At 56.7% G+C, this 20,284-nt stretch overlaps 2 protein-coding genes across 5 annotated transcripts in view; one reads left to right on the forward strand and one right to left on the reverse strand.

Moving 5' to 3' along the window:
• Window positions 1-20,284, forward strand: part of LOC101086295 (ATPase family AAA domain containing 3A) — a 23,098-nt gene continuing 2,814 nt past the window's right edge. The window contains exons 1-15 of one of the 2 annotated variants that reach the window (XM_004001156.5): window positions 2-315; window positions 3,851-3,927; window positions 4,720-4,821; window positions 5,124-5,183; window positions 5,718-5,787; window positions 6,123-6,288; window positions 6,446-6,515; window positions 9,797-9,952; window positions 10,609-10,665; window positions 10,896-11,021; window positions 11,216-11,340; window positions 12,308-12,359; window positions 12,699-12,769; window positions 13,567-13,734; window positions 15,042-15,150. In XM_004001156.5, coding sequence (XP_004001205.3) covers window positions 114-315; window positions 3,851-3,927; window positions 4,720-4,821; window positions 5,124-5,183; window positions 5,718-5,787; window positions 6,123-6,288; window positions 6,446-6,515; window positions 9,797-9,952; window positions 10,609-10,665; window positions 10,896-11,021; window positions 11,216-11,340; window positions 12,308-12,359; window positions 12,699-12,769; window positions 13,567-13,734; window positions 15,042-15,150 — 1,611 coding nt within the window. In that variant the 5' untranslated portion in view covers window positions 2-113. Of the gene's footprint in view, window positions 316-3,850; window positions 3,928-4,719; window positions 4,822-5,123; window positions 5,184-5,717; window positions 5,788-6,122; window positions 6,289-6,445; window positions 6,516-9,796; window positions 9,953-10,608; window positions 10,666-10,895; window positions 11,022-11,215; window positions 11,341-12,307; window positions 12,360-12,698; window positions 12,770-13,566; window positions 13,735-15,041; window positions 15,151-20,284 lie in introns of both variants that reach the window. The other variant, XM_019836001.2, reaches the window with a different exon arrangement.
• TMEM240 (transmembrane protein 240) overlaps window positions 15,148-20,284 on the reverse strand; it is a 14,499-nt gene continuing 9,362 nt past the window's right edge. Inside the window, exons 5-6 of one of the 3 annotated variants that reach the window (XR_006583818.1) lie at window positions 16,901-17,127; window positions 15,148-16,503 (exon numbers count right to left, since the gene is read on the reverse strand). The gene's annotated coding sequence lies outside the window, so the exon portion shown is untranslated. Of the gene's footprint in view, window positions 17,128-20,284 lie in introns of all 3 variants that reach the window. The other 2 variants (XR_002744255.2, XR_006583817.1) reach the window with 2 other exon arrangements.

Here is a 20,284-nt window from a genome sequence, read left to right on the forward strand (position 1 = left end):
CTGCGCGGGCGCTCTGACCACCGGCTGGCTCCTCGTGGAGGCTTCTCTGGTCCGCGCGCTTCAGCTCGTCTTGAGCTCCGGGCGGCTGCCGCGACACGCGGCGCTCGCGCGCCATGTCGTGGCTCTTCGGGATCAAGGGCCCTAAGGGCGAAGGCGCGGGGCCGCCGCTGTCCCTGCCGCCCGCTCAGCCCGGGGGCGAAGGCGGCGGGGACCGCGGCGCGGGGGACCGGCCGGCGCCCAAGGACAAATGGAGCAACTTTGACCCGACGGGCCTGGAACGTGCAGCCAAGGCGGCGCGAGAGCTGGAGCATTCGCGTGAGTGAGGCGGCGAGGGCGGGGCCCCGGCTGGGGCGAGGGGCCAGGGAAGCTCAGGACTCACCGCGAGCCAGTCCACCGAGCACCGGGCATGCCGGGTCCTTGGGCGCATGTAGCTCCTCAGTCGTCTGAGTGGTCGAGTGGTAAGTGGCTGTCTGCAGTCCCGTTTCCCAGGTGAGAAAACTGGTCTGCGGGAATAAATCTGGCAAAGCCGCCTTGGGTGCGGGGAGGTTGGGGATGCCATCGTCCTTGGCAATTTCCCAAGCTGTCACGCGTCTGTCAGGTGAGGAGACCGCTGCAGATGGAAGTTTCAGAGGTCACAGGGAGCAGGTGCTGGGGCTGGAGCCTGGTCTTTAGTTACTGTAGAGTAGGGGAGCTCTTTGCTCCTCTTGCTGCCTCCACGTGGCCAAAGCGTGGCCAGATTGTGGTGGTGGTTAGCAATTTTCCCGTTGCGAAGGCAAGCTCACTTGAGGGCCGTTGGTTTTATGGTACTGAAGCAGATTTGTGCGTGTTATTGGAAAGCAGCGTTCCGGCAGTCGAGGTCTGTAAAGCAATAGGGGTCAGTCCGTCCTGGCTCTGCCTTCCTGACTCCCGGGCCCCCGAGGCACCATCATCGGCTGGACCTTCGCTAAGCCCACGTCTTTTCCTCTCACTTTTCCTTTTTCTTGTTGGTTTAATGATTTGTTTCAGGATGTAGTCTAAGTGTTTGCGAAGCTAGAATGTAGAAGACACAGAATTAAGTACTGATGAAAAGGACCATAACGGCTGTCAAAATTTTATTTAAGCAGAGGTCTGCCCCCCCCCCCCCTTAAAGGAACTTGTGTAGAGAAGCCATGGTGTAAACGAGGGTCTGTCTGAGGAATTAGAGACCCGGCACTTGGTGGTTCAATTCCTGCTCTTCTCCAGAGACTCCAAGAAAACCCTGGTCCAAGGTCTCTGAGCCTGCCTGGCTGTCAGATCCCCAGAGGGACGTTAAAAACATATGGATATTTGGGCCTGGGACTCAAACGGCCTGTACCCTTAGGTCTAGCTGGAACACCACCAGTCCCAGACTAAGTGTATGGAGTTTGCGTGAGTGGGGGAGGGGCAGAGAGAGGGAGAGAGAATCCCAAGAAGGCTCCGAACTGTCAGCACAGAGCCCGGACTCACGAACTGTGAGATTATGACGTGAGCCGAAGTCAAGAGACAGACGCTCAACTGACTCAGCCACCCAGGTGCTCCCAAAATTTTTTTATTTTTTTAAGTAATCTCTACACCCGATGGGGAACTTGAACTCACAAACCCAAGATCAGGAGTTGCATGCTCTTCCAACTGAGCCAGCCTGGCACCCATCTACTTTTCTTCTTCCTGCCATCCTTCCTGGCCGAACTACTGGCCAGTGGGAGAGGTTTTGCCCTGGTCTGTCACCTCCTTCTGTCCCCAAACCCTTCTTCCCAGGATGCGTCTTGCCCCTGTCTCTCGTTTTCCTCTTTCAAGAGTCAGTGGTGGGGGATCTCTAATTTTCCATTTTCAGGTGAGGTTAACCCGGCTGGCCAAAGGTCATGCTGTGGGTAAAAAGGGCAGCTGGGACCTGGTCTCCACATCGTTGGCCTGTGGCACTCACGTTCCTGTCTGCTGCACCGGGATGAGCACTCTTGTGCTCTCACTCCCTCCTGGTCAGAGTTCGTTGTTAAAGGGGCCCTTGCGGTCTCTTCGGGCCTCGGCTTCGTGCCTTCCCAAGTTTACAGTGCGGGGTATGGGACGCTGGTGCCTTCGTGCTGCCTCTCCTTGGGGGCAGGTCTTCAGCTCTTCTGTGCTCCCAGTCACCAGAGACCTAGGGGAGAGCCTTGCAGTGAGGTCTGCAAGGCTGTGTCAGCCAGGTCCTGACCCGCTCTGAAGGTCCTTCCCAGGCTTAGGCAGTGTTTTTGCACACCACGTGCCCTAGCAGTCTGTCCAGAGACACCAGGGCTTCTGTCACATGCCTCTAAATGTGTAGATGCGTTTATGGAACAGCAAACAGAAGTCATGCTTTAGTTATGTGTTTGCTGCGGTTTGTGGGTGTCGGGGTCTGCAACTTACTTTGAAGGCTTCAAAAAGAAAGATCATGGGGCGGGAGTGGAAAGAAAGCAAAGGGAGAAAACTAGGTACATTATAGCATCGGGGAGCGGGGTTCACAGGGATTCCCTACCTTCTTGCCGTGCTTTAGCGTGTTAGAATATTTTTTACGGTAAAGTACTGCAGGTGGGAGAACTGTGTCATCACCAAAATATTTGAGAAGCTGTATGCCTGGGCTTTTTTGGCTAGGAGAGCACCAGAAGGTTTTTAATGTTTTTTACGTTTATTTATTTCCGAGAGACAGAGCACAAGTGGGGGAGGGGCAGAGAGAGAAGGAGACACAGAATCCGAAGCAGGCTCCAGGCTCTGAGCTGTCAGCACAGAGCCCGACGCGGGGCTTGAACCCATGAACCATGAGATCATGACCTGAGCTGAAGTCGGATGCTCAACCGACTGAGCCACCCAGGTGCCCCCGCCAGAAGTTTTTTTTGGAACCCCCAAATATTGATGGATGTGAATTATATCTCGTGAACAAAACATACGCAGGAAACATTTATAACGTGTGTGTTTATAACACGAGGTCTGTGAAGAGTCGTCGTTGTGCGTTGGCTTGTTTCTAATTTAATTGTTTGCTTCCTATTCGTCTTATCATCTGCACGTGTAGATTAATAATAACAGGTACTGAAAGCTTAAAAGCTTAGGAGTTTAAGCAACTTCCACAAAAATGAGACACTGTAGCCACAGGTGCCTTTTGTTTAACTGGGAACTGACTGCCACGTTGACCTTTCTACTCTCGGCTAGTGTGGAACAGCCTTCCTTTTTTCTTAAAAAACTTTTTTTTTTAATGTTTATTTATTTCAGAGAGAGAACGAGCATGAGCAGGGGAGGAACAGACAGAGAGAGGGAGACACAGAATCCGAAGCAGGCTCCAGGCTCTGAGCTGTGAGCACAGAGCCCAATGCGGGGCTTGAACTCACGAATGTGAGATCATGACCTAAGCCGAAGTCGGATGCTCAACAGACTGAGCTACCCAGGCACCCCTTTTTTCTTTTTTTTTGAGAGAGAGAGAGAGAGAGAGAGAATGCATGTGCATGAGCCAGGGAGGGGCAGAAAGAGAGGGGGACAGAGGATCCACGGTGTGGGCCTCAAACTCACAAACCATGAGATCATGACCTGAGCCGAAGTCGAACGCTTGACCGACTGAGCCACCCCGGCACCCTGGAACAGCCTTTCTGCTAGAGCCCTCCGGGATGTGACAGCTGCTGGGGTACAAGACCTTGTACACGGGCTTTCCGTCAGGCGTAGAGCAGCCGTAGGTGATGAGAAGGGAGTACTGGTCTTTGGAGGGAGGGGGCACCAAGCAAGATCCGGTCAGGGAATGCAGGTGGGCACATGTGTTTCGAGGTCGAGGTGAGCTGTGGTCTCCCCGAAAGCCCCTTGGTTCACACGAATGCTTGCCTGGCGTCCGAGCGTCCTAACCCTACTCGCCCGCTCCCCACAGGACACGCCAAGGAGGCACTGAGTCTTGCACAGATGCAGGAGCAGACGCTGCAGCTGGAGCAGCAGTCCAAGCTCAAGGTGGGTAGTGGGTGTGGTGCCAGCGGAGGCGGTCCTTGTGGCGGAGGGACACAGGACGGTGGGTGGTGGGCACAGGACGGGAGCTTCAGGCGTCTCCTTTCTGGGATTACCTTATTGCTTGTGGTTAAGAGGGAAATACGGAGAGGTCAAAGATGTGCTGGGTTTGTGGCTTGGGTTCTTGCAGCAGAACGACCCGGAAGGGCTGGTGTAGGTGAGGACCATCTGGTCTCCCCAGGGGAGAGTCTTACTGGGTGTCTCTGCGTTTGGCAGGACCTTCCCGTTGAGCAGAGAAGGATAGCAAAGGCATGGGCCCTGCCCTCTGCCATTGGCTGTTGTAAAGTGTAGTCAGAAAGTGAGCATGTGAGGGCTGCCTGGCGGGCTCAGTCATAAGAGCATGTGACTCTTGATCTCGGGGTTGTGAGTTTGAGCCCCCATTGGGTGTAGAGATTACTTAAAACCTTAAAAAAAATGTGAGCACGTGACATAAGCCACCTTGGAAGCGGTGTTGGGGAGGGAGTGACCAGTATCCTAAGAGATTGGCCTGCTCCTTGGGACCCAGCCCTGTCCGATTTCCTGCCACTGGGCTGCCGGGGAGTCTAGGTTCTCCTGGGCCTTGGTGCCCGTGCAGTGGTGCTGGTCCAGTGAGCGTTCTCTGGAAGCAGCTCCTGCTCCTGTCCCGGCCCCTTTGGAGCCCACGTGGAATGTGGGAGAGGGTTGTTGAGGCCTGAGCTCAAAGTCCAGAGCGGGAGGCCCCGCCGGCCTTGGGCTTGCAGCAGCTGGTGTATTCTGTAGGAATATGAGGCCGCCGTGGAGCAGCTGAAGAGCGAGCAGATCCGCGTGCAAGCTGAGGAAAGGAGGAAGACTCTGGGCGAGGAGACGAGGCAGCACCAGGCTGTAAGGGCCGCTCGGCCCCACGGGCACAGGGGGGCCAGGATGGGAAGCTTCCGGGGTACTCCGTGGTCCCCGCGTTCAGTCCGGGTCTGTTAGTGACCCCCCGAGGTCGTGGGATGACCTTGTGCGAACGCCCGCGAACGCGTCCGCGCTGAGCGGACCGGGGAGCACACGTGTCCAGGCGAGCAGGCGGAGGTAGGCGGCTCGTCTGAGGGCCCGGCGAAGTCTGGCTCTCGACGTCGGTTTGAGGCCGTCCGCCGGCTTCTGCAGCCGACCCGCGTTCATGCCGCCGTCTTCTTCCCCAGAGGGCCCAGTACCAGGACAAGCTGGCCCGGCAGCGCTACGAGGACCAGCTGAAGCAACAGGTGAGCTCAGCACACTGGCACGCGAGGGGGGCCTCCTTTGGCCTCCCTGAGAGCACGGGCGTCTTCTGGGGCAGCTGGTGGGCCAGAACTCAGGGTGGTTTTACCGGCAGTCAGTGCTGGGTCCCAGTGCTGGGCGCACACACACACACACACACACACACACACACACACTGCCCAGGGCCTCCAGGCTCTGGCTGCGCTGGAGGGGTTCTTCTGTGTGAGACCTGACTGGGGACCTGGCTGGGACAAATTTATGGTGGGGGTGGTTTCCAAGTGTTTGCACCCATCATGCTTTGCGCCCTCACAGCTTATAAATTTAACAGGGGAAAGAGTGTTTGGAGGGCAGCTGGGAGTGGGCTGGGAGTGCCCTGGGGCAGAGCTATGCCAGAGGCAGGAGCTCCTGAACCGGGCCCCTCGCTATTCTCGTCCGGAGCCCCTGTGGTGGCAGAAGCTTCCCTCGCCGATCTCTTAGATCAATGTTGGTCATTTCCTAGCTTTGGAAGCTTTTCCCTTTCTCCTGTGGTTTCTTGTCAGCAACTTCTCAACGAGGAGAATTTAAGGAAGCAGGAGGAGTCTGTGCAGAAGCAGGAGGCCATGCGGCGAGGTAGGGTTGTCAGTTCTGCCTGGGGCTTTTGGGGGCTACGTCCTTGGAGCTGGCTCACAGGGAAAGCAGGCCGTAGGCATAGATATGTGTTTCTTCGAGCACTTTGATCCCAAGTAAAATTCCCAAACCTCGACGGGGGCTCTGCGTTCTTTGGCCTCAGTCGGAGCTTTGTAGCAGAAGCCTAGGCAGGCCGGGCGTCCCCCCGGGGTCTGACGTGCATTGCCTCCCTCCCGTGAGAAGGGTTGCCTGGGCCTCGCTGGAAGGGTGGCCTGGGCCTCGCTGGAAGGGTGGGGGACTGCAGGCTGAGCACCCCTTTCCTGCCACGCCCCGGGCAGCCACCGTGGAACGGGAGATGGAACTTCGGCACAAGAACGAGATGCTGCGGGTGGAGGCCGAGGCGCGTGCTCGAGCCAAGGCCGAGCGTGAGAACGCAGACATTATTCGTGAGCAGATACGCTTGAAGGCTGCTGAGCACCGGCAGACCATTCTGGAGTCCATCAGGTGAGGCGCAGTCCCCAGAGGCCCTCGGTTGGCACACTGGCGGGAGGCGGGCTCTTTCAGCGGCCCTCCCGTGTGCTGGGCTTCAGAGCTCTTGCCCCTTCTCCAGCTAAGTGCCCAGATCCATCCTCTCCTGGTCACGTTGCTGCTTTCTCCACAGGACAGCCGGCACCCTGTTTGGTGAAGGATTCCGTGCCTTCGTGACAGACTGGGACAAAGTGACAGCCACGGTAATAACCCCTGACACATCCTCCTGCTTGTGGCCTGCGTCAGGGTCTCTGCTGGGTTGTGTCCCTGCCTCCTGGCGCTCAGCGGTGGGAAGTGTGCCAGGCAGGTCCCTCCTGCTGCGCTCCTGGGAAAGTCAGGTGTGGTGTAGCCTCTGGGTGTGGGGCACTGGCGGTGGGCTTTGTGACCTGTGGGCTGGAAGATGTGGGAAGGGAGCTTCGTTTTCCCTCGTCCTTAACAAGTGCCGCCCCGTGGAAAGGGGAACTGGAAGTTTGCCCGGCAGCCTTCGGAGTGGGACCCGGCCAAAACCCCGGGGGGTCCGGGAGATGTGGCAGGGGACCCTTTTAAGCCGTGCTCCCGTGAAGGGTCCCACCCTCCAGCGGGAAGCGGAGGTAGGCCCGACAAGGCTGTAGGGTTCTAGGCACGCGCTCTGAAAGCCCTGTGCCATGGGGCCGCTCCCCACTCGAGGCAGAGGGGATTGTTGCCACCGTGCCCGGTGCTGTCCTGGGCCGCATGGTGCGACTTGGCACCTGCTCACACGGTACTGAGGCCCTAACGAAGGGGTGGCAGGGAGCCGTGCTGACCAGGAGTGCCCTTGCATTCCTGATGTGCTGGTTCCTGAAGCTCTTTCTGCAAGTGGACGCAGTTCTGGCCTTGTTCTGGAGACCGTGAGGGAGGGCAGGTGAGGTCAGGCCGTGCCTTGGGGAGAGCAGAGACTGGACTGGGGAGGGCCAGGACTCTGGTCCAGGAAACCTGAAGCTGGTCAGACCGCTTGGTTCTTAAAATGGCCCCTCGAGTCCTCTAGCTCAGGCCAGGGACGTGGGCGAACAGGGGCTCCTGACATGGTCTTCCCAAACATGTTTTGAGTAACTCCGGGTTGGAAGCGGAGGGTTTCAGCCCTGTTGAAAGTGGTCCGGGCTCCCTGGGTCATGCAGCCTGCAGCCCGGGGGGCTGGGTGAGCTGAGCAGTTCCTCTGGCTTCTCAACAGGGCTGCCCCGCCACTCCCCGCGTCGCATAGGGAGCTGCCAGAATATGGCCTCTGGTGTTCTGGTGAAGAAAACGGGCTTCCTCTGGACGCCATCTTGCCCCCCCCCCCTTGGGCACCCCTGTTCAGATTGGGGTTCCCACAGGAGGGAGACCCAGCACGGGGTCTGGGCTTTGCCTTCTCCTGGTGCCGAGCTGGGTGGGGGCACCCGTCTGAGACTAGAGGACAGAGCTGGCGTGGGCTTGGCTGTGCAGCATCTAAGCCTTGGGCCTTACCTGCATGCTCGTCTCCCTCTGACCCTCCTCGCCCGTCTCCACCTTGGAGCTCTGTGGCGCTCGTGCGGTGTCCTCTGTGCCGCAGCCGGGCACACAGGAAGCGCTCAGTACCTGCTGTGGGTACTGCGCCACGGACAGCGTCTTGTAGAAGAGTCTAAATGTCACTGCCTGTATCGGAGCCAGTCAGCCTGCTGATGGGTTGTTTCGTGGAACTAGCAGCTTTAGATCAACCTTGGAATTCGCTTACTCCTGGAAGAAGTTTAGCTTTCGTTAACGCGGAGGCCCGGTCACCTCAGAGCTGCTCGGTCCTGCAACAGCCTCAGCGTGGAGTGCTCACGCTCACAGTTGAAGGTTACGGAGGGGCGCCCGGGTGGCTCAGTCCGTTAAGTGTCCGACTCTCGGTTTCGACTCAGGTCACGATCTCACGATTTCATGGGTTCGAACCTCACGTTGGGCTCTGTGTTCACAGTGCAGAGTCTGCTTGGGATTCTCTCTCTCTCCACCCCTTCTCCACTCATGCTGTCTCTACCTCTCTCAAAATAAATAAACTTAGTTCCAAATCTTGGGAACTTGTTTACTAGCTTATTTTTCTGAACTAGGCCATTGAACGGTGAGCATCGCAGGAGTGAAGAGGCTAATGAACCCGCCTCAAAAACCGAGGTCCCGTCACTGGAGTTTGTGAAATGCGTGGTGGCTTTCTACCCCCTAGAGCACGTCTGCCTTCTTCCTCATAACCCTGGGTCCTGCTTTTGTGGCTTGACCTTGTTTGTGGCTGGTCAGAGGCCCTTGGGGCCGGTTTGAGCAGAGCCCCGGCAAAGCAGTGAGACCCTCTGAGTGAAAACCACGTGGTCTGCTTCCCCACCAGCAAACCTGGTGCTGCTCTCTGTTTTTGTTTGTTTTTTTTAATAAGAAAAGTTTTTCTTTAATGTTTATTTTTGAGAGAGCAGGGGCGGGGCACTGAGAGAGGGAGGGAGGGAGACACAGAATCCGAAGCTGTCAGCACAGAGCCCGCTGGGGGGCTTAAACCCACAAACTGTGAGATGGTGACCTGAGCCGAACTCAGATACTTAATAGACTGAGCTACCCAGGTGCCCCTTTATTTTACATTTTTTAAGGTTTATTTATTTTGAGAGAGAGAGTGGGACAGGGGGAGAGAAGTTGACTGAACCACCCAGGCGCCCCTCCCTGGAGTGTTTGGAAGTGAATTAAGGGCATTCTGATTCCTCTTGTGGTCTGAGTACCCCGTGCACTCAGATCTCTCCAGATCTCCCCAGCTGCTGTACACACCCGTGGTTAGTGACTGAGTCTCATGTGCATCTCAGTCCAGAATCCCTGTCGGGCTGGGGTGGCGCTGTGGGCTGGCAGGCAGTCCTGGTCTGCCCACTGCCAGGGCTCCTTGGCTGGGAATCTGGGCGCATGAAGGAATCTGTGGGAAAATGCCCCTTGCATTTACTTTCCAAACAAGCTGGGTAGACGCGCAGAGGGCTGGTTGCTGGAGAGGGCTGGATGACATCAAAGGTTGCTGGATTTGGGAGGCGCGGGCCTTTGTTTCTGTCACTGCAGTTGCCATCTGGTCTCCTGGAACCTCATTCATGTGGTCTCAGAGTCCTCGCTGCCCCTGTGCTAGCCAAGCTGTTGGTCTTGTGGGGAAGAGCTTTTAATTTCCGGGAGCCTCTTGTAGGTCTTGGTCGTGTGCCCTGTAATTGTGGTCCCACCACAATGTTTGGTCTGTCCCCCATGAGCCTGAGGGTTCCTCTCTTTACGGTTGGGGTTCCTGTCGCCTGGAAGCACCTCTGGTCCTGCCGGAATGTATTCTCCAGTAGCTTTGTGAGAAAGAGTGCTCGTGATAAGCTTTTTGGTATGTTTTCTGTCTGGAAACATCTACAGTCTCGTGTAATTGAGGATTTGGGCTTGGGGCTGCACCTGTATGACCCTTGCCATCACCTAGCTCGGGACGGGATAAGGAGGGCTCGTTGCTGACTGCTGAACAGGTGGTGGGTGCCACTCACCTTCTGCCCTGCTCTAGGTGGCCGGGCTGACACTGCTGGCCGTGGGGGTCTACTCTGCCAAGAACGCCACGTCTGTTGCTGGACGGTACATTGAGGCCCGGCTGGGGAAGCCGTCCCTGGTGAGGGAGACGTCTCGGATCACAGTGCTTGAGGCCCTGAGGCACCCCATGCAGGTAACTGTGGGTCTGGTCCTCACTGGGCGTGTCCTGCCCGAATCCTTCTGGTGTTTCAGCCAAGTTGTGAACGTGCGTCTTCGTTTCCCCCTTTTACCCAAACACTATCCATCCTTTCTTGCACATGGGATTTGCTTGTGGCTTCTTCCTCTTTGATGCTATCCTAGGGGCCCGTCCACATCAGCACTGGGAAGACCCTCACCCTGGTTTGTCAGTTGCCTCTATGTGTCTGTTGATGTGACTGCCCCCTGGGTAGATTTTGGGTCATTTACAAAATCCTCGGCTTCCTGCATGCCATCATCCTAGGAGAGAAGTTGCCGGAAGCAGTACTGTGTCAGCTTCCTCCCCCAAGGGGTCCAGGCTTCTGCCTGATGCAGTGTCACTCCTTCCGTGGGCCGTGGCTGGACGTCCACGGCAGTCGCCCGTGTGCAGTGTGCGACTACGGAAATAAAGGTCAATGAGGAATAAGTTGCCTGGCCCAGTCCCACGGTCGGCTCTGTGTGCCCGCCTTCCAGAGCGAGGCCCAGCCTGCGTGTCCTGGACCGAGGGGTGCCACGGCAGTTCTGTTTCTGTGTGGTGGCCTAGCTGCTTCCGGTGCCCCGTGGCTGTCATGGGCTCTGCCGATGACCCTGACCGTCCCCCATGTCCCCCCGTAGGTCAGCAGGCGCCTCCTTGGTAAGCCCCAGGACGCACTGGAGGGCGTCGTCCTCAGTGTAAGTGGTGCCGCCCACGGGGGCCGGGACAGGCGTCGGGGTGGGAGGTGCCCTTCTGCCCGCAGAGCTCTTCCCCCCCCCCCCATAGGATCGGGCTGCTTTTCTTTCCTAAAGTAGAGTTTGCTGCCTGAGGCCCAGCCTGGGATAAGCTGCCTCCTGGGGCCAGCCCAGGGGCTCAGGAGGCACACGCTAGCTGCAGAGTCAGCCCCAACTGCCCCGTTCCCTGGCAGCCCAGCCTGGAAGCGCGCGTGCGAGACATTGCCATCGCGACAAGGAACACCAAGAAGAACCGGAGCCTCTATAGGAACATTCTGATGTATGGGCCTCCTGGCACCGGCAAGACGCTGTTTGCCAAGGTGAGGGCACGCGGCGGCACAGGTGCGTGGGGTGCCGTGCTGCGGCTCTGGGGGTTGGGTGCGGGGCATCAGGAGCCACGTGGTGGGGCCAGCTTTCCAGGCGAGGGGCATCCCCAGGGGCACTGGGCCTGAGCACGGTCTGTGCAGGCTTTGGGGGGGACGAGAGTAAACACGCTTTGCCCTTTCTTGCCCAGAAACTCGCGCTGCACTCGGGCATGGACTATGCCATCATGACAGGTGGGGATGTGGCCCCCATGGGGCGGGATGGCGTGACTGCTGTGCACAAGGTCTTCGACTGGGCCAGCACCAGCCGGCGAGGGTGAGCCGGGTCCCTTCTGGGGTGGCCCCCCATGTGCATGCGTTTGCGTGGCCTGGGTTCCTGGCACCAGCGGGCTGCAGATGGCTGGGTGGGAGGGTGTGTCAGTGACTTTCCCCACAGTCTGTGCCTGTGGGCGTGCACAAGGCCGGAACAGCTCTGTGGTCTAGGGTGGGGGTCTGAGGGAGAAATTCACCCCAGGTATAGATTCCTGGGGGCCTGTGCTCCTCTCAGGAGTCTCTGACTTTAAAGAGGGGCTGACTTTAAAAACACTGGAGAAAGAAGGGTGCCTGGGTGGCTCAGTCGGTTGAGCGTCCGACTTCAGCTCAGGTCACGATCTCACGGTTTGTGGGTTTGAGTCCTGTGTCAGCCTCCAAGCTGTCAGCACAGAAGCCTGCTTGGGATTCTGTGTCTTTCTCTCTCTCTGCGCCTCTCCTGCTCATTCTCTCTCTCTCTCTCTCTCTCTCTCTCTCTCTCTCTCACACACAAAAATAAAATGGGTGGGGTGCCTGGGTGGCTCAGTCGGTGAAGCGTCTGGCGTCGGCTCAGGTCATGATCTCACGGTTTGTGGGTTTGAGCCCTGCATGGGGCTCTGTGCTGACAGCTCAGAGCCTGCAGCCTGCTTCGGATTCTGCATCTCCTGCTCTCTCTGCCCCTCCCCCAGCTCGTGCTGTGTGTCTTTCTGTCTCTCAAGTAATAAACGTTAAAAAAATTTTAAAAACGGCAACACTGAAGATCAGGGGCTGCCAGCACTGGTATTTAATTTAGTGCCAAATTAGCATGTTTGGCACAGTCCAGTCGCTGTCCTGCCATGCTGGCACGCAGCGTGCCCCTGTTGGGTCTGGAGTCCCAGACGCTGCTGAGAGCAGCCTGTGCTCCTGGTTCGGTTTCCGTGTGCACAGCCTCTTAGCGTTCCGGCTGGGCGGCCTCACCCATCCTCGTTCAGTCCTAAATTCCCCTCCCCTCACAGCCTCCTGCTCTTCGTGGATGAAGCAGATGCCTTCCTCAGGAAGCGAGCAACTGTGAGTATTCCGGAAACTTCCGTGTGGCCTGCTGGGTCCAGCTGGCCATAGGTGAGCAGTCAGGGGTGGCGTGTCCAGTGGCCGCATCTGTGCGTTGTGGGGAAGTTGCTGTTCTCCCCCCTCCCCGACTGAGTCTGACCCAAACCTCGTCCTCAGCTGCACTTTCTTCATAAATCTGGCCTGAGAAGCAGGAGTTACATGTGTGGCATTTTTAGAGTCTTTCCTTGAAATTCAGGGTCATGGAGACACTGGCAAGTGTGGCTCCTGGAGGGATGGAGTGGGGCCTGTGTTTAACTTCCCCCTGGAAGCCTTTGCCTGATGCCAGGACTTTTTCTGCAGGAGAAGATAAGCGAGGACCTCAGGGCCACCCTGAATGCATTCCTGCACCGGACAGGGCAGCACAGCAGCAAGTGAGGGCCACCTTCTGGTGCGAGGCCCCTTCACCGAGGGAAACTGAGGCTCCGCTTGAGCTCATAGGGCTGCTGTGGGGCAGGGCGGGCACAGGGCAATGGGAAGGGCCCGTGGGGGTGCAGAGGGGGTGCACCTTTTTTGCACCCTTGTGGGGCCTTCTGAGAGGACGTGCTGGGGTCTCAGGAGGGCCGGGCGGCAAGTCCGCGTGCACAGGGCGCTGCACTGGGCGTCTCTGGCTGCTCTCCCGCCGTCAGGGTGGTCACCCCACGACTAGGTGTCCTGGGGTGCAGGTTGCCCTGGGAAAGGGCTCACTCCTTACGAGTCCCCTAATCCTGCTCTCCTCCGTTGTCAAGGCCCCAAGTCAGCTGTGTGGCCACCAAATCATGTGCGTCCTCCTTGCCTGCTGTGGCTGTTGCCTGCAGAGACCCCTGACCCTGCTCAGGCCCCCTAAGAGTCTGGTCTGGTACCTGCAGAGTTGGCGCTTCCGCTCAACCAGCTAAACCCCAAACCCTGCAACTCAGGTTGGGGGGGGGGCGTGCAGAGATCTGTATGGTACCCCAGGGTCCCTGTGCTTCCTGCGCACAGCAAGGCTTACATGGCCGCCCCATCGCGCTGGCCCATCGGTCAGGGAGGTGTTGGAGGGAGGGATGGGTGGTAGAGGGCAATGCTGGGTCTGGGTTTTTCTGGGTTAAAAAGCTGCCAGATAGATCCCGTTAGAAAATAGTCCTGTGTGGGTTGAAGAGGCCCCCTATCCCAGGGGCAACCCCTCAGCCCCTGCTGTCTCTGCTGGCTTCAGGTTCATGCTGGTCCTGGCCAGCAACCAGCCCGAGCAGTTTGACTGGGCCGTCAACGACCGCATCGACGAGATGGTCCGCTTCGATCTGCCGCGGCAGGAAGAGCGGGAACGCCTGGTGAGGATGTATTTTGACAAGTACGTTCTGAAGCCAGCCACAGAAGGAAAGCAGTAAGTGTGCTGATGGCCCGGGTGTGTGGGGCCCTCTGTACCCCACCAGCTTCTGGCCCAGGTGCCACACCCAGTCCTAACCCTGCGGTTTTACCTGGGGCTCAGATGTGCTCGCTTGCTGGCCCTGTGCTTCCGTCCCAGTCTTTGCCAGGTTTTTGACTCAGCGGCCCATCGTCACAAACTAGCTAGCACCTCCATCCTTTCCTGCTAGGGGAAGCGTCTTTTAACGATTTGGGGCTTTTGAGGAATCCAGGCTGCAGTCCTGCCCTGGGAAGTGCGGGGCCGTGACAGTGGTTGCCAGACCTTGGCGGAGCTCTGCTCACTGAGGCTGTTGGTGGCCGTCCTGGACATGGGCTCCCTGCTCACCCTGACTCCCGGGAGCCTGGGGCCCCTCACCAGCACGCAGCAAGGCCCCCATTCTGCAGAAGTCACCGGGCGATGGGGCCACCCTCTCCCTCACTGCTCTCTGTCCCCAGTGCTCCAGATACGTGAGGGCCGGTCTATTTTTAACTATCCCCAGGGAGCCAGACCTCGCAGCAGCATTGACCTGAATCCTTCCTGTCGCTGGTGGCAGTGAGAGCTGTCTTCTGTTCTGGGACGGGCTTTGCCTGCCCCTGCTGTCCCCCTGCCCCCTTGAATTCCATTATCTGGGCCTCCTTTCTCCTGTGTGCCCGGATGGCCCCAGTGCCCCCCACCCTCCCAATCGTCTGTTCTAGCCTGACTGACACCGAATGTGGTCTGAGTTCCCGAGGCCTCTTTTTCCATGAGTGTTTGAATGACTCTCCTCCTGTGAGCTCATCTCCTGGGTCTTCAACCAGACCTGACTAGGAAGGGGTCCGCACATGAACCAAAGCAGTGACGTGTCACTCTAACCTGGAGGTGTTGGCTTTTCTCCCTTTGATTTCCCACGTGCTTCCTACGCCTGACAGGGCGTGGCTGCTGTGCTGCTAGTTTGGGCGCTGATGGAGGTCTGAGGGAGAAGGACGCGGTCCCTGCCTCCGAGCCTGGTGGTGGCGCTGTGTGCGAGGCTCCGAGAGCCCCTCCGCTTTGGCACATCCTGACCAGCCCTCCACCTGTCTCTGGAGTGGTCATGCGCTGCTGTCCGTTCACGGCCCCCACACGGACCCCACCCGGGCTCCAGAAGGGAGGGAGGTGCCCAGCGGGTAGAAAGGGCAGGAACCAGGAGCAGATCCAGGGCTTCCCAGTACAGGCTCCTGCGCCTGGCAGATACCCAGTCCTCCTTTCGCGTAGGAGCCGAGGGGTCGTCCCAGGCCCCCAGGGCGTCATGTGGGAATTGCTCTCCCCAGGCGCTTGAAGCTGGCTCAGTTTGACTACGGGAAGAAGTGCTCAGAGATCGCACACCTGACGGAGGGCATGTCGGGTCGGGAGATCTCCCAGCTTGCTGTGGCATGGCAGGTGAGTTGGGGACACGCACCCTGCAGGCGTGAGCCCAACCGGTTGGGAGACACTGAGTCACCTGAAGGCAGCCCGTGCAGGCCCCTGCCCCCCTAGGGTGCTTCTGTTGAAGGATTTTCTGCACACAGATGTCACGCCCTGCTCTACTTCCCGCCACCACCTGCTTCTGCCCCCACTGCAGGGAGCGTGTGGAGAGGTGTCCCTGGCTTCCCACATTATGGCCTACCTTATCGTCATTGTGGTTTTGGTCCAAATCAGATAGGGCTCTGAAATCAGTTGGGGTTCCCTGGAAATGAGCCAAGTGTCACATCGGCATCAAGGCCCCACAGACTCAGGCTCAGGCACCACTGGAGTTGGGACGTGGTCTCAAGCCTAGCACGTTTGGGGCAGGTGACTCTACAGAAGGTTGGGGAGACCGCGGGGGCATCTGGAACTTCCCGTAAGTGGTCTGTGAGCTCATCGCAGGGCGTGTGCGATGAGCCAGGGTGTGAATCTGACCTGATAAGGGTTGCCAGCACTGTGCCAGATGGAGACTGCTGGTGTTGAGGATGTTGTCCGCTCGGGTTTGCTGTGGGGTCTCGAGGGCAGCGTAGAGAATGTGAGTTGACTTTAGCCTTGTGCTGTGCTGTGACCCAGGGCACACAGCCCAGAGTGGTTCTTGGCATTACCCAATACCCGCTTCCTCCTCTGAAGTGCCCCCCCCGCCCCCGCCCAGGACAGGGAAGCCATTTGACCCCAGGGGTCCTGGGTGCAGCCGTCTAGAAGGCATTTGCAGCTTGGTGATGGCGGAGGAGAAAAGCTTTATCGGGTGCAGGGTGCTCAGTGGCTCCTGTCTGCAGCCGCCCTTGGCCTTGTGCCGCCATCACTGCCTCCATGGGGCCCGCAGTCAAATCTGACTGAGGCTGCGTGACAGTCTGATCGCTAGAAATGTGACAGTGCTTTTAAATGGATGTGTGTTATGTTAATTAAATAGACATCTACTGCAACTTGAACCTAGCAGCTTGGATACACAGGAACCTGTATTAGGATGAGCCGGGTTACGCCCAGCTCCAGACTGTAGGCTCTGCTCCTACGTGTGATCGGGCAGCCAGGCGTTCTGCTCCAGCCGTCCTCACTCAGGACCCAGGCCTGACGAGGGTGGCTCCGTTTCCACAACCGACAGAGTGGAGGATAGGATGTCTGTCAGCTTCGGCTGCTGTGACGGTGCCACAGCCCAGAGGGCTTAAACACAGACGTGTATTTCTCAAGGTCTGGAAGGCAGGAAGGCCCGGACGAGGGTGCCAGTGTGGCGGAGTTCTGATGGCAGCCCCCTTTCTGCCTTTCAGACGCTTGTTTTCTCGCGGTTTCCTCCTCCTGTGGCAGAAACAGAGATCTGTCGCATGAGGCTGCTGGTCCTGTAGAATCAGGGCCCCGCCCCTACGGCCTCCTCTGACGTTGCCTACTTCCTTAGAGGGCCCACCTCTAACTACAGCTGCTCTGGGGGTCAGGGCTTCACCGTATGAACGTGGGACGCGTCTGTCCCTGACTGCAAACCGTGCCCTGCAGTCCATGCCCGGTGTTTCCACCAAGAACCCGCACACCTCCCTTCTCTTTACGTCACATGTCACCTGCCCACGTGAGGTGACAGGTCTGCGAGCCTGGTGGATGGAGAACCGGGGAGACCTCCGGTCTGACCCCTGACCGCTGCAGGAGGCAGTGAGTAGGTGCTGAAGCCCACAGGGTGCCCTCCCCGGGGGATCTGGTACTTCACCAGAGCGCGTCCGGTCATTGACTGGTGAGCCCAGCCCAGCATGTGTCCGGGAGTCCTGTCGTGCTCATGGGAGAGGAGAGTGAACCAGGGTGCTTCGGGCCTCGGCGTCTGGGAGGGGTGTGGTGGCCTTGCTGGTGTGCCCTCTGGCTCAGGGTGCTCGTGGGGCTTGTCCTGCACACCTCCCCCTCCTTGCAGGCTGGACTTGTTCCCTGAAGCCCACGTTGCTTCTGTTTGTTTGTTTTGTGGGAGAGAGAGCAGGGGAGAGGGGCAGAGAGAGAATCTTCAGCAGGGTCCACGCTCAGCGCAGAGCCTGGCCCAGGGCTCAATCCCCTGACCCTGAGATCATGACCTGAGCCGAAATCTGCAGTCGGATCCTCAACTGACTGAGCCTCCCTCCCGCCCCCCTCCTGGCACCCCCGCCCACGTTGTTAGTGTGATGATGTTGTCGGTGGGGTCCCTGCTGCCTCTTAGCACACTGGAGTCCTCTGGCGTGCGAATTCGCTGCCTTTTCTTTCTTTTTTTAACCAAAATTTGCCACTTTAACCATTTTTAGGTGCACGACTCAGTGATACTAAGCACATTCACATTGCTGTGCAGTCGTCCCCACTGTCCGCATCCAGAACATTTTCACCTTCCCAAGCCGAAATGCCATCCCATTAAACACCAACCCCACCCCTTTCCCCAGGCCGTGGCACCCGCTCTCTCCGAATGTGACCGCTCTAGATCCCACACGTGAGGGGAGTCACGCACGATTTGTCGTTTTGTGACGGACTGCCCTCGGTGTGATGTCCTCGAGGTCCGTCCGTGCCGGACCAGGTGCCAGCATTTCCTTTTCGGGGCGGAGTGGTGATCTGCCGAGTGGGCCGGTCTCATTCTGTTCGTCCGTTCGTCCACCGAGACGGACGCTGGGTGACTTCCACCTCTTGTCTGTTGTGAATAATAACTGCTGTGAACATGGGTGTGCGGGGGTCTCCGTGGAGCCCCACTCTTCACTCCTTTGAGCGTGCACCCCGAAGTGGAACTCTCGGATCACCTGATAATACCGTTTTTAGTTTCGGGCGAGCTGACGGGCCACTTCCACAGCGGTCGTACCGTTTCCCTTTGCCACCAGCTGTGCAACGGGCTCCGGTCCGTCGCCCCGCTCACCAGCGCCTGTTTTCCCGAGTCTGGATAGCAGCCATCTTGGGGGATGCGAAGTGTCTCCTTGTAACGTGAATGGCGTTTCCCTGCCGGTTAGTGACAGCATCTTGTGTGCCTTCTGGCCAGGCATGTGTCTTCTTGGAAAAGTGTCTATATGGATAGTCCTTTGCCCAGTTTCGAATCGGGTTGTTTTTTGTTGAGTTTTAGCAGTTTTCGTATTCCGGAAACTAACCTTTTATCAGCGGTGTGATTTACAAAGATTTCCTGACCTTCGGTGGGCTGCCTTCTTCACTCCGTTGATAGTGTCCTTTGATGCACACGAGGTTTTAGTTTTGATGAAGTCCGGTTTGTGTTTGTTACCTATGCTGGCGTGTCATAGCCGAGAAATCCTCAGTAAATCCAGTGTCTGCAAGCTTCCCCCGTGCTTTCGTCTAGTAGTTTTGTACTTCGAGATCTTACATTTAGGTATTTGATTCATTTGGAGTTAAGTTTTGTGTGTGCTGTTGTTTAGGGGTCCAACTTCATTTGCATGTGGACGTCCTGTGTCCCGGCATCATTTGTTGAGGACTGTCCTCTCCCCAGTAGAATGTGCGTGGCACCCTTGTTGAAAATCATCTCACCCCACATGTGAAGGTTTCTTTCTGGGCTCTCAGTCCTACACTGCATCTGTCTAGATGACCGTCTCAGCGCTACTCTGATTGTGTTACCGTGGCTTTGTAGTAGATTTTTTTTTTAAGTGTAGGTATTTATTTTGAGAGAGAGTGCACGCAAGCGGGGGGGGGGGGGGGGGGAGAGAATCCCAAGCAGACTCTGGGCTGTGAGCACACAGCCCAACACGGGGCTCAAACCCATGAACCCGTGAGATCATGACCTGAGCTGAAGTCAAGAGTCAGATGTTCAACCAACTGAGCCACCTAGGTGCCCCGTAGTGGGTTTAAAAATAGGAAATTTGAGACCTGAAAATCTGTTCTTATTCAAGACTGTTTTGGCCGTTCAGCCTCCCTTGAGATTCTGTATGAATTTTAGGATGGATTTTGATTTCTGCCAAAAACACCATGGGATTTCTGATAGGGATTGCAGTGATTCTGTGGATCCACTTTGGGTAGGTAGGACTGACATACTCACATGTCATGACGCACGATGCACATGTCTTTCTGACTTTGGTGTCTTTAATTTCTTTCCTTTCGGCAGTGTTTTGTAGTTCTGAAGAGACCACTCTTTGGCCTTCTTGGTTAAGTTACTTTCCTGCGTATTTGATTCTTTCTGATGGTGTTGTAAATGGAACTTTCGAATTTCCTTTCCAGATTGTTCATTATGATATAGAAAGACGTAGAAAGACAAATGGTTTTTGTGTGTTAATTTTGTTTCCTGCAAACTTCCTGAATGCGTTATTCTTAACAACTTCCGGGAGGAGATCTTTCAGATTTACTACATATGAGATTATATTGTCTGCAAACAGATAATTTTACTTTTTCCGTGCCAAACTGGATCCCTTTTATTTCTTTTTCTTGCCTAATTCCTCTGGCAGGGACTCCAGTACTGTGCTGAATAGAAGTGGTGGGAGCGGGTGCCCTGGTCTTGTTCCTGACCTCAGAGGAAAAGCTCTCAGCCTTTCACCATTGCTAATATATTTGCTGTGGGGTTTTCACATATGACCTTTAGACCGTTAGGGAAAATTTTGTCTGTTCCTGGTTGGTTGAGTGCTTTCACCAAGGAGGGGTGTTGAGTTTTGTCAGATGCGTCTTCTGCATCAATTTGAGATGATCGTGTGTGTTTTGTCCTTTATTCTGTTTGTGTGGTCTAACACGTGGATTGATTTTCCTCTTTTGGGTCATCCGTGCATTCCAGAAGTAAATCCCCTCAACCTGCTACTGAATCTGGTTTGCAGGTATTTTATTGAAGAATTTTGTATCAATATTCATAGAGGGTATTGGTCTGTAGTTTTATTGTGGTATTTTTATCTGCTTCTACTGTCCGGGTTATGCTGGCCTCAGAATGAATTAGGAAGCGTTCCTGCCTCTTCGGTTTTTTGGCAAAGTGTGAGAAGGATCCGTTTCATAAGCGTTGGGCAGAATTCACTGGTGAAGCCGTTGAGTCCAGGACTTTCCTCTTTCTTTCTTTCTTTCTTTCTTTCTTTCTCTCTCTCTCTCTCTCTCTCTTTCTCTTTCTTTCTTTCTTTCTCTCTCTCTCTCTCTCGCTTTCTTTCTTTCTCTCTCTCTTCTTTCTTTCTTTCTTTCTCTTTCT

Source organism: Felis catus, chromosome C1 (assembly GCF_018350175.1).
Source record: "Felis catus isolate Fca126 chromosome C1, F.catus_Fca126_mat1.0, whole genome shotgun sequence".
NCBI lineage: Eukaryota > Metazoa > Chordata > Mammalia > Carnivora > Felidae > Felis > Felis catus.